The 11,380-nt window shown below is 62.7% G+C and overlaps 1 protein-coding gene across 1 annotated transcript; it reads right to left on the minus strand.

Moving 5' to 3' along the window:
• Positions 1–5,387: 5,387 nt before the first annotated feature.
• LOC137451721 (uncharacterized) lies at positions 5,388–9,693 on the minus strand. The gene is made up of 4 exons (XM_068159421.1): positions 9,688–9,693; positions 7,081–7,400; positions 6,556–6,719; positions 5,388–6,059 (listed from the first exon to the last, which is right to left on the minus strand). The coding sequence occupies exons 1-4, from the start codon at positions 9,691–9,693 to the stop codon at positions 5,608–5,610; spliced, it is 942 nt and encodes a 313-aa protein (XP_068015522.1). The 3' UTR covers positions 5,388–5,607.
• Between the last annotated feature and the right edge of the window lie 1,687 nt (positions 9,694–11,380).

Genomic DNA, 11,380 nt, shown 5'->3' on the forward strand with positions numbered 1-11,380 from the left:
GGCGCTCCTCCCCCGCGGGCGCTGCAGATGGCCTGGCATATGGGCAGCCTCCCCTCCTGCTCACACCTTGTGAGCAGATCCTGTCAGGTTTAAAGAGGAAAAGCTTAATTAAGCAGTTGTGTCTGTACAATTATGGCCTTAATTATCTCTCTGCTTCCCTTCTTTGTTGTTCTGTGTTTGCAAGAAGTTTGGTAACAAGCAGGGGCTCCCTGAGGCAGGAGCTTTGCTCTCTCCTTGTCCTCCCTCCCTGCTCCCTCGCCCTAGGGAGCTGCTCCCGGGCTGAGAGAGCCTCGGCCGGGCAGAGCCTCGCACGGGATGGCTCTCGTTGTGCCCAGCTCCTCTTTCACCACACCAGAAGCAGCTTTGCAGAAGTGCTGCGTGTGCAAAGTGTGCCTGGAGCCGGTGAGAAGAGCCAGGAGGTCTCCCTCAGCCTCCTCTTCCCCAGCCTGAGCACCCCCAGCTCCCTCAGCTGCTCCCCACCAGCCCTCATCTCCAGGTCCTTCACCAGCCTCACTGCTGGACAAGCTCCAGCCCCTCGACGACCTTCTTGGAGCGAGGAGGCCACAGCTGCACCCAGGATGGGAGCTGCTCAGCCTTGGTGTCCCCAGCCCCTGCTGCAGGTCTCACTTTGCAGCCCCCTCCCCTGCCCCCCGTCTCTGTTGCTCTCTCCGGGCTCGTTCCCAGCGTTTGACATCGTTCAGCTGCAGGAAGATTTATTCTCCCTGCCTGGGCTGCTGGAAGGCTGCAGGAGGAGGATTGCTGCTGTATTTTAAGCCACCTGGATGGAAGGCAGAGCTGAGGCTGTGATGGCAGCTTAAATATACTGCTGATTGCTGGGCGCAGCTCTGACTCCCAAGCAAATGTGAGCTTGGGAATCAGGGGTGAGGAAGGTCAATAAAAGCTGTGTGGTGCTGGTGCTGCCAGGCACTCAGAGCAGGCACCTGGGGGCTGGCACACCCAGGGAGAGCAGGGCTGGGCTTGGCTTTGACTAAAGCCTCACAAAGATGGTGACATTTCCAGCCCTGCCTCGGGATGTTTCTGACTCTTGAGGGCTCCTCACATGCAACAGATTCACCCCAGCTGCAGCCACCTGCCTCTGCTGCCTCCTGCCCCTCGGCTCTGCAGCCGGATCCGAGCCCTGCCCGGGAGTGCAGGGGTGGGGAGGGGACAGAGGGGTGCCAGAGGACCATGGAATGGGCTGGGCTGGAAGGGACCTCAAAGATCATCCAGTTCCAGCCCCCTGGCATGGGCAGGGACAGCTCACAGCAGCCCAGCAGGAACAGGATGAGGCCAGATCCTGCCAGCACTGGTGAGCAGAGCCTGGGGACCTGGGTGAGCAGCGCCTTGATGTTGGCAAAGGGAAGATTAGGAGACAAGAGCATCACAGCCTGTAATTAAACACCCCGGGAGGAGGTCTGTGATGCTGGAGAAGGCTTTCATCCAGCACTCAGAGCACATTCCCCAGGGGTGCAGAGGAGGCATCAGTGCCTGGAGGCTTTCACTCTGCCTTTGGGGTGCACTGGGAAGAGGCTCTGCAGGGGTCCAGCAGCATCGCTGTTGGCATCAACACAGCAGCAAGGTGGGAGGGGAGCTGGATGTGAGCAGGCTACTGAGCCCCCAGCCAGAGCCAGCCCTGGCCTGGGCTGAGCCCCTGCAGCATGGGCAGCAGAGAGGGATTCTGCTCCTCTGCTGTGCTCTGCTGGGACCCCCCCAGCAGTGCTGGGGCAGCTGTGGAGTCCTCAGCTCAAGAAGGACCTGGAACTGTTAGAGCAGAGGAAGCCACAAAGGTGATCCAAGGGCTGGCACCCTCTGCTGTGAGGCCAGGCTGAGAGCTGTTCAGCCTGGAGAAGGGAAGGCCCCAGGGTGGCCTTGCAGTGCTTCAAGAGGCAATCAGAAAGCTGGGGACAGACGTTTGAGCAGGGCCTGCTTTGACAGGACAAGGTGGGGGTGGCTTGAACTGAAAGGAGGAGATTCAGAGTGGAAAGAAGAGAGAAATTGTTGATGCTGAGGGTGGGGAGAGCCTGGCCCAGGCTGCCCAGAGAGCTGGGAGCTGCCCCATCCCCAGCACCATCCCAGCTCAGGCTGGGGCTCTGAGCAGCCTGCTCTGGTTGGGGATGTCCCTGCTGGCTGCAGGGGCTGGACTGGATGGCTTTGGAAGGCTCCTTCCCCCCCGCAGCTGCTGTGATCCCCTCTGCTCCCAGCCAGCCCTCAGCATCCTGCCCCCAGCTCACAGCAGGAGAGAGGCATCCCAGAGCCTCCTGCCTGAGGGTGCTGAGGAGCTGCCCCCAGGGACAGCAGGGCTGGGGTGGCTCTGCTCTCCCCCCCGACTCCAAGGCTTGCTGCTGACCTGCCCAGACCCCTCTGCACTCTCTGGCCAAGCAGGCAGCAGCAGCAGCTGGGGGCAGCAGCAGGAGCTGGGGGCAGCAGCAGGAGCTGGGGGCAGGAGCAGGAGCTGGGGGCAGCAGCAGGAGCTGGGGGCAGCAGCAGCAGCTGGGGGCAGCAGCAGGAGCTGGGGGCAGCAGCAGCAGCTGGGGGCAGCAGCAGGAGCTGGGGGCAGCAGCAGCAGCAGCTGAGGGCAGCAGGAGGGGCTGGGGGCAGCAGCAGCAGCTGGGGGCAGCAGCAGGAGCTGGGGGCAGCAGCAGCAGCTGGGGGCAGCAGCAGGAGCTGGGGGCAGCAGCAGCAGCAGCTGAGGGCAGCAGGAGGGGCTGGGGGCAGCAGCAGCAGCTGGGGGCAGCAGCAGGAGCTGGGGGCAGCAGCAGCAGCTGGGGGCAGCAGCAGGAGGCACTTGGGGCAGCAGCTGGGGGCAGGAGCAGCAGCTGGGGGCAGGAGCTGGGGGCAGCAGCAGCAGCTGAGGGCAGGAGCTGGGGGCAGGAGCTGGGGGAAGGAGCTGGGGGCAGCAGCAGCAGCTGGGGGCAGGAGCTGGGGGCAGCAGCAGCAGCTGGGGGCAGCAGCAGCAGCTGGGGGCAGCAGCTGGGGGCAGCAGCAGGAGCTGGGGGCAGCAGCAGCAGGAGCTGGGGGGCAGCAGCAGCAGCTGGGGGCAGGAACTGGGGGCAGCAGCAGCAGCTGGGGGCAGCAGCAGCAGCTGGGGGGCAGCAGCAGCAGCAGCTGGGGGCAGGAGCTGGGGGCAGCAGCAGCAGCTGGGGGCAGGAGCTGGGGGCAGCAGCAGCAGCTGCAGCCTCAGTGTTTCAGTGCTGCCCAGCACTGCAGTCCCAGGCACTATCAATAACACTTGTGAGAAGTTGTTCTTGAGCAGATCTGATTTTTATCTTGACAGCCTCTCCTTAAATCATTTCTGTCCCCACCAGGCCTGCAAGCAGAGGAGTTTCTGTGCTGGTTCTCTTGCCCAGCAGCCACCAGTTCGTGATGCTGCTTTTCCCTCCCTCCCCTGCCCCACAGCCTCCTCTTGCTCTGGCAGCAAAAGGGAATTGAGTGGCCAGGAGGGCTGTAGCTGCCTGGGGTGTGGGGGCATGGAGCATCCAAAGCCCCTTTGAGTCTTTGCTGCTCTTCAGTTCCAATCCAAGTGAATAAAAGATGCAGACAAGGCTCTGGTTTGCTCTGCAGAGAAGTGCCCCCAGCCCCCCTGCTGCTGCCAGGAGCTCTCAGCTGCTGCCTCACATCTTCTCCCTGCCCCCTCCCAGCTGCTCCAAACCTTCAACGTTGATCTTAGAGGCTCCAGCCCCCAGGATGGGACCCCTGGAGTTCCAACCAGCTGTGAGGATGGCTGGGCCTGGGCAGCTGCTTCATCACTTAATGCAAAGGCAGCATCCTGGCTCTTAAATCAGCCCCCAAGGGGTGCACCCCACGGGGATGCCCCCACGAGAGCAGAGACCCCATGGGCCTGGGGTGCTCGCTGGGGCTCCTGCAGCAGCTGTTTGGAAGCATCTTGGTGTTTGCAGCTGGAGCCAGAGGGGCTGGGAGCAAAGGGCAGCCACTGCTGGAGCAATCAGCACCTCAGCATGGGGCTGGGGGGCAGCAGGGCTGGGGGGCAGCAGGGCTGGGGGCAGAGCCCAGCTGTGGCTCCCTGGGGATGGGAATTGGAGCTCACAGCCAGCATGGCCCAGGACAGCCCGGACAGGCCAGCAGAGCCTCCACTGCAGGGCTCAAAGGACATCTTGGCTCCACCATCTCCTGGCAGGGGCATGAACTGCCCCAGGTCTGCCCTCCTTGCTGGCCAGCTCCACTCTCTCCTCTCCTGCAGCTCCTGAGCCTTTCCCCCGTGGCTCAGGTTCTGGGGGAGCTGTCAGGGCGAGCAGCAGGAGCTGGCACAGCACATTGGTGCCCTGTGCTCAGCGGGGAAGGAGGGAGAGGATGGCAAGGGAGTGATCAGCAGCCGAGCTCACAGCCACGGCAGCATCCCTGGCTGTCCCCAGCTGTGTCCTCGGTGACAGATGGACAGAGGCAGGCAGGATCCTTGGGGCAGCAGGAGGGGCAGCAGTGGGGAGTGCTGCTGCTGTCACATCCATCACTCCCCTGGGAACCAAGACCTTGGGGGGGAGAGCAGAGAGAGGAGAAGATTCTCTGAGACACCTTCAAAAGCCACGTTCAGCCGGCCCAGGGCTGCTCCTCCCGTGGGGCTGAGCTCTCCTCTGTGGGCTCAGGCAGCTGCTGGAGCACGGCTCGGGCTGCAGGGGCTGCAGCACAGCACCAGAGGTGCGGGGGGCCTGGGGAGGAGCTCTGCCCACCGGCTCCGGAGCAGCCAGCAGAGGAGGGGCTGCCAGTGCAGATGAAACAGGAGAGGCTCCTTTTGTAGGAAGCTTTTCCTTCCCCAGCTGTGGGCAGCAGGCACCTCCCCGCTGTCAGCAGAGCTGCTGGTGCCTGGCAGTGGGTAATTAAACCTTTTATTTGGTGCTCGGAGGCACGGAGCCATCAAGGGCTCTTATCAAAGGAGAAACCCAGCGGGCTGGCTTTGTGCAGAGGGGAGGGAAGAGAAGCCAGAGCTGCCTGTGCTGCTGTAGAGAAAGTTTTGGCTTCCTTCCCCTCTCCTAAGGCTTTGAATCCACCTTGTGAACAACTAAGCCACGTTTAGACCTTGCTCTGCAGCCTGCAGCTGGGCAGAGGCCAACTCCTCCTGCTGCAGCTGGGACCAGGCTGTGGGGCCAGCCCCAGCCTGGGGCTGAGCAGCTCCATCCCTGGCAGTGCTCCTCCTGCCCTGGCTCAGGCTCTGGGTTCAAAGGACAAAAGGCTCCTCCTGGGTGGGTTGGCAATGGGCTCCTCCAGCTGGACCCCCAGAATCTCAGCCTGGAGGGGTCAGAAGGGACCTCTGGGGATCACCTGCTCCAGCCCCCCTGCTCCAGCAGGGCAGCCACACAGCTTGCCCAGGGGCACAGTGCCCAGGGGGGGTTGGAAGCTCTCCAGAGGAGACTCCACAGCCTCTCTGGGCAGCCTGCTCCAGGCTCCAGCAGCCTCACACCAGAGAAGTTTCTCCTCCTGTTCAGATGGAGCCTCCTGGGTTCCACTTTGTGCCCCTTGCCCCTTGTGCTGTCCCTGGGCACCACTGAGCAGAGCCTGGCCCCAGCCTCTTGCCCCCACAGCTCCTTTAGCTCTTGCTGAGCATTGCTCAGCTGCCCTCTGGGGCTGCTCCTCTCCAGGCTCTCAGCCCCAGGGCTCTCAGCCTCTGCTCCTCCCAGAGCTGCTCCAGGCCCTCAGCAGCTCTGCAGCCTCCCCTGGGCTCTCTCCAGCAGTTCTCTCTCTCTCTCTTGAGCTTGCTTGAATCAGTTCTGCTGTGGCATCTGAGCCACTCAGACACTCTCTGCTCTGTGCAAGGGACAAGAGCAGCCAGTCGGGCTGGGCAGGGGGCTCTGGGGGTGGGAGGGACAAACAGCACCCCAGGAGCGCTGGGAGAATCCTGCTGCAGCCCTGCAACACACAGCTGAGGCCAGACACAACTCGGTGCAGGTCTGGAGGTCTCCTGAACTCCCCACAGGCTGAAGAGGGCAGGTCAGGAGCAGGAGGAGCGTGGAGAGGACTTGGGCAGAGCTCCAAGGTGGAGTGAAGGTTCCAGCTCTCAGGCAGCAGCAGGGATCCTCGATGCCATTCATCATCTTTAGAGCTACGTGGAGCTGGGGAGAGAATGAATCCTTCTTCATAACCCAGCTCCCAGGATACTTCTCCTGAGCATCATAAATTATAATCCCTTTTTATTTTTGCTTTATGGTCTGTCCCTCACCAATTCTGGTGATCTACACCCTCCCCCCCTCCCCCCCAGTGCCTTAGGAGCAGCCCCAGCCTGTCTCTCTCCTCCCATCACTCCCCAACCCATTCTCTTCCACCAGCTCTTTCCCTCCTTGCCCACCCGTGCTCTCCGTGGGGCTGGAGAGCTGTGAGCGTCCCCAGCCTGGTGAGGAGCAGGCAGCCAACAGCTCTGGGCTGCTGCAGAGCCTTGGGCAAGAGCTCACAGGCCACAGCTCCATCCCACCCCTCTCACAGCAGCTCAAGCCCCCATGCAGCAGGAGGAGACCACTGCCAGCTCCTGGCAGCCCTGCCCCAGCCCAGCAGCTGCCTCAGGACCTTCCCTGGCTGCTGCCACAGCCTCAGACAGCCCTTGCCCCAGCACACCTTGTTTGACAGCACAGCTCCAGATGTTCTCAGGGCTTGCTGAGCCTGGTCCTGTTCCAGGGCAGCCTTCTCTGTGCCATGCACAGATCTGGAGTCCTCTTTGGCTTCCTGCAGCAGCAGCAGCTCGGGGGAGGCCAGGCAGGGGATTCCAGCTCCCTTTGCATCTGAAGTTCCAAGGGGAGCAGCAGCACCACAGGGGATTGAGGTAAGGCTGAGCAGCTCCTGCCTGAGCCCAAACCCTCCAGAGCAAGGCTGGAGGAGGTGCAGCCCACCCAGAACAGCCTGGCACACCTCCCTGCTGGCTGGTTGCCATGGCACTGGTGCCCAGTAGGCCCTGCTGAGCCCACTGCTCAGCTCAGCATCACCACATCCATGGCACAGGGACCTGGCAGCCACCTCTTGCTGCCAGCCTCACCAGCACCCTCCCAGCCCCACCCCCAGACAGGATCAGCCCAGCTGAAAGGTGCTCAGGGGGTTCTGACCCTCTGCTCTGGTGAGACCTCACCTGCACTGCTGTGACCTCACCTGCACTGCTGTGTCCAGCTCTGGAGTCCCCAGCACAAGAAGGACCTGGACCTGATGGAGAGGGTCCAGGGGAGGCCACGAAGATGATCCAAAGGCTGAGGCACCTCTGCTGGCAGGACAGGCTGGCAGAGCTGGGGCTCTTCAGCCTGGGGAAGAGAAGGCTCCAGGGAGACCTCAGAGCAGCCTCCCAGTAGCTGCCCTGCAGCAAGCACAGCCTGGGCCTGCACCCCGGGGCAAAGCAGCGAGGAGGCAGCAGGCAGAGGGAGGAGAGGTGAGTGTTTATCCCTGGGAACTCGGGAGATTTGTGGGGCTGAGGCTGGCTAAGCACATTACAGGCTGCACACTAAGCCCTGGCTGCTGCAGGTTTATTCAGGGCTCAGCGTTAGGCTCCCTATCAGCAGGGAGGCTTTAGGCTTGTTGGGGATTTACAGGCAACAAGAGGAGACAACAGCCAGCTCCTGGGGAGCAGCCTGGCAGGGCTGGCACCTGGGATGGGGCTGGCACCTGGGATGGGGCTGGCACCTGGGGTGGGGCTGGCAGAGCCCCAGCAGGGTGAGCTTGGAAGGGACCTCTGGAGATCACCCAGAGCAAGCCCCCTGCCAGCACAGCCTCACCTGCAGCACCCTGCCTGGCATGAGCTGCCCAGGGAGCCTGCGGCTGTCCCCTCCCTGGAGGTGTTCAGGGCCAGGCTGGATGAGGCCCTGAGCAGCCTGGGCTGGTGGGAGGGGTCCCTGCCCACGCCAGGGGATTGGAACTGGATGAGCTTTGGGGTCCCTCCCCACTGAACCATTCTGTGGTTCTATGAGCCTGCAGCCTGAGCAGCCAGCGGTGGGAAGCTTCTCCTGCACAGCCCCACAGGGAGGCATCCTCCGTGCCCTGAAACCAGCGGTGGCCTGGGCAGGGCTGGGCAGAACAGGACCAGCTGAGTGCGTGCCCATGGGCAGCTGGCAGCAGCAGGATGGGAGCCGTGCCTGGCTCCTTGCCCGCAGCTGGGGCTGCGCTGGGAAGCTCCCGGGCAGGGGAGCCGGGGGGGAGCCGGGGGGGAGCCGGGGGGGAGCCGGGGGGGAGCCGGGGGGGAGCCGGGGGGGAGCCGGGGGGGAGCCGGGGGGGAGCAGGTTAACAGGCAGGAAAACGATCGCTGACAGCTCGCCCAGGGGCTTGTTCCGTCCCTCTTTATTGGCCGCTGAGTGATTGCTTGTAGGTAGCTAAAAGGCAGCGGCTGTGTTATTGCAGGGGCTGCTCGGGGGGAGCGGGAGGGCAATTAACGAGGAGCTGCTGCCGCTCGCTCCCGGGGAGCGCTCCCGGGGGCCCTGCTGCGAGCTGCGGAGCGAGGCCGGGCCCGGGCGGGCGTGGAGAGAGCTCAGCAGGAGGGGATGCAGGAGCCTGGCAACCAGCCTGTGCCAGCGGCGGTGCCACGCAGGGGATCCTGCCCCTCTGCTCTGCCGAGAGCTCGCCTGCAGGGCTGTGTCCAGCTCGGGAGTCCTCGGCACAGGCAGGACCTGGAGCTGAGGGAGAGGGTCCGGGGGGGGCATGAAGATGATCCTCTCCTGCTGCACTCATGTGGAAGGGTTTGCCTGTCCCAGGGCAGGGATGCCATCAGTGCTGGCTCAGCTGGAGGACCACCAGCAGCCTGGTTGGGCACCAGGGGCTCCATCCCTCAGCCCCATCCCCTGTCTAGAGCTGCTGGTGCCCCTCACTCCTCCCAGAGCATTACTCACTCTCAGCCTTGGCCTGGCTCCAGCTGGCTCCTTCGACTGATCAGGAGAAGGTCCTGGGCTGACAGCTCACAGCGAGTGCCAGGAGCAGCCCCTGGTGCCCTGGGCACAGCAGCTGCTCACTCTGATTAAAGCAGAGAAACCCAACAATTGCTGCCCTGTGCCTGCCAGCTCTGCTGCCCAGAGCCACAGCTGCTGCAGGCACAGCCTGGGGGTGCTGGCCAGCCCAGAGCCAGGGACCTGCTTCCTCCCTGGCATCCCACGGTGGAACAGGGATGTGGAGAGAACTGGGGAGCAAAGCTTCCACACCAGGGCTGCCCACAGCGTGGGGCTGACAAGTTCAGCAGGCTCTGGAATGCAGCAGGGGGCTGTGCAGGGGGGGGGTGGGTCCTTGCCACAGGAAGGGCACTGAGGGGCTGGGGTGGGCCCAGAGAAGGGCAACAAAGCTGGGGAAGGGTCTGGAGAGCAGGGCTGGGGAGGAGCAGCTGAGGGAGCTGGGGGTGTTCAGGCTGGAGGAGAGGAGGCTGAGGGAGAGCTCATTGCTCTCTGCAGCTCCCTGAGAGGAGGCTGCAGCCAGGGGGGGCTTGGTCTGCTCTCCCCAGGAACAAGAGATAGGACAAGAGGAAATGGCCTCAAGCTGCTCCAGGGGAGGTTTCAGCTGGACATGAGGAACAATTTCTTCCCCTTGAGGGCTGTCAAGGCCTGGCCAGGGCTGCCCAGGGCAGTGGTGCAGTCCCCATGCCTGGAGGGGTTTCAGTGCCCTGGAGATGCGGAGCTGAGGGCCCTGGTGTGGGGGTGGCCTGGAAAGCTCAGCTGTGGCCACAGCCACTCCTCCAGCTCCTGGCTCCTGCCTGCCCCAGCTCCCTGTGGAGCTCCTGTGCTGCCTTCTCACCCCCATGCCTGCTCTGCTCACTGCTACCCACTGGCTGAATTATTTACTGCAGGCAGATGTTGGGGTTTAAGGAGTGTTAAGAGGATCTCCTTGGCTGATCAGTTTGGGCTTAACTGCCTTCTGTATTTGTTACAAAGAGGACCTGGACTTCAGCTTCCACTCTAAATCATCTCCCATTCATCACAGAGCTGCTTGGGTCCTGCAGGGCCAGGAGTGAGCCACAAAGCTGGGCTTGCTCATTCCCTCCTGCCCAGCCCTGCTCTCCAGACCCTTCCCCAGCTGTCTTGCTCTTCTCTGGGCATGTTCCAGCCTCTCAGTGCCCCTCTTGGAGCGAGGGGCCCAAAACTGAGCCCAGGATTGGAGGTGCAGCCTCAGACCCCTTCCCCTGCTGGCCACCAGCAAAGGCTCTGCCACAGCCATTGCAACCCCCCCGGGTGACCCCAGGGCATCTCCACACCAGGTCACTGCCCCCTGGGAAGCACCAAAGTCTTGAGGAGCCTGTCAGGAGGGAGGGACTCAAACAGCATCTGAGCCTTCAGCTTTCACCACTTCCAAGAGGTAGTGGGGAAGAAGCTGGCAGGGGAGGTGCTGGAGGAGGAGGAAGAGAAATGGTGCTGGGATGGAGGAGGGGCAGGAGAGAGATGGGAGACAGAAAGGAGAGGAGTGGGAAGCTGCACATGGAGCAGAGCAATTAAAGCCACCCTGGGCTCACCCAATTAAACTGACTGGAGAGAGGAGGAGTCCCAGAGGAGCATTTCCTGGCAAATTGCTCATTTGTCTCTCTCAGCCTCCAAGGCTGGAACAGTTCTGTGTCAGCCAAGCTGCGGAGCTGAGCCCTGGGGACAGCAGAGGTGTTGGCAATGCACAGCAGAAGGCTCCTCCTAGAAAGCCAAGTGCCAGAAAGCTGCTGCCAGGCAGTGAGAAGGGCCAGGACCAGGAGGGCTGGGGGTGGATGGAGGACCCCAACCCTCCTGGGGACACTTTCTGCCTTCTCACTCCCCTTGGGACATTGCTCCTCACCCATGCTGCTGCTCCCTCTGGCTCAGGTCTGGCTCCCCTCATCTCAGCAAGCCCTGGGCTCGGTGCAGCTCATGCCAGGGCTGGGCTCTCCTAGATGAAAGAGCAAACTTGCTTGGGAGGTGCAGAGGGCAGCTGGGCAGTTGCTGCAGGAGAGCAGGATTCGAGCTGTGCCTCCCCAGTGCCCAGGGGCAGTGGCCAGAGCAAGTCACCCTGGAGCCCATCTCACCCAGGCACATCCTGGTGCTCACAGCCCCTTAGCAACCTGCTCCACTTACCTGCTCCTTCCCAAGCAGGATGATTGCTTCACTCCCTCAGGATCACACTGCAGCCCCAGGAGCAGAGTCCCACACCAGGGCCCTGTGCAAAGCCCCAGAAGGCAGAGCTAGGAAATACTGAAAGCCAAACACAGAGAGGAATCCTCCTCCCCCCTGCCCCCCACCAGCACAGCTCCTGCCAGCTGCTGATCCATTCCTGCACAGGACAAAGCAATGGTCCTGGGATGAGGGGAAGAGGGAAAAGAGAGGGAAGAGAGCAAAGAAAGGAGGGGGGAGGGAAGGCAAAGGAGCTGTGAGGTCTCCATCTGCTGCAGGAGCAGCTCCCATGCAGGTGCTGCTGCTCGAGCCCCAGCACTCCAATTGCTGCTCCACTTTTATTACTTTTCACAGAGGATTTC

Source organism: Melanerpes formicivorus, unplaced genomic scaffold, assembly GCF_026170545.1.
Source record: "Melanerpes formicivorus ecotype bairdi unplaced genomic scaffold, bMelFor1.0.p_v2 SCAF_46, whole genome shotgun sequence".
In the NCBI taxonomy this organism is placed as follows: Eukaryota; Metazoa; Chordata; class Aves; order Piciformes; family Picidae; genus Melanerpes; species Melanerpes formicivorus.

Coding starts and splice junctions, on each gene's coding strand:
- LOC137451721 (XM_068159421.1), bottom strand. Junction 6,720..7,080: donor AGCTGGACACAGCAGTGCAG/GTGAGGTCACAG, acceptor TTGGAACTTCAG/ATGCAAAGGGAGCTGGAATC. Junction 6,060..6,555: donor GAGCTGTGCTGTCAAACAAG/GTGTGCTGGGGC, acceptor TTCTCTCCCCAG/CTCCACGTAGCTCTAAAGAT.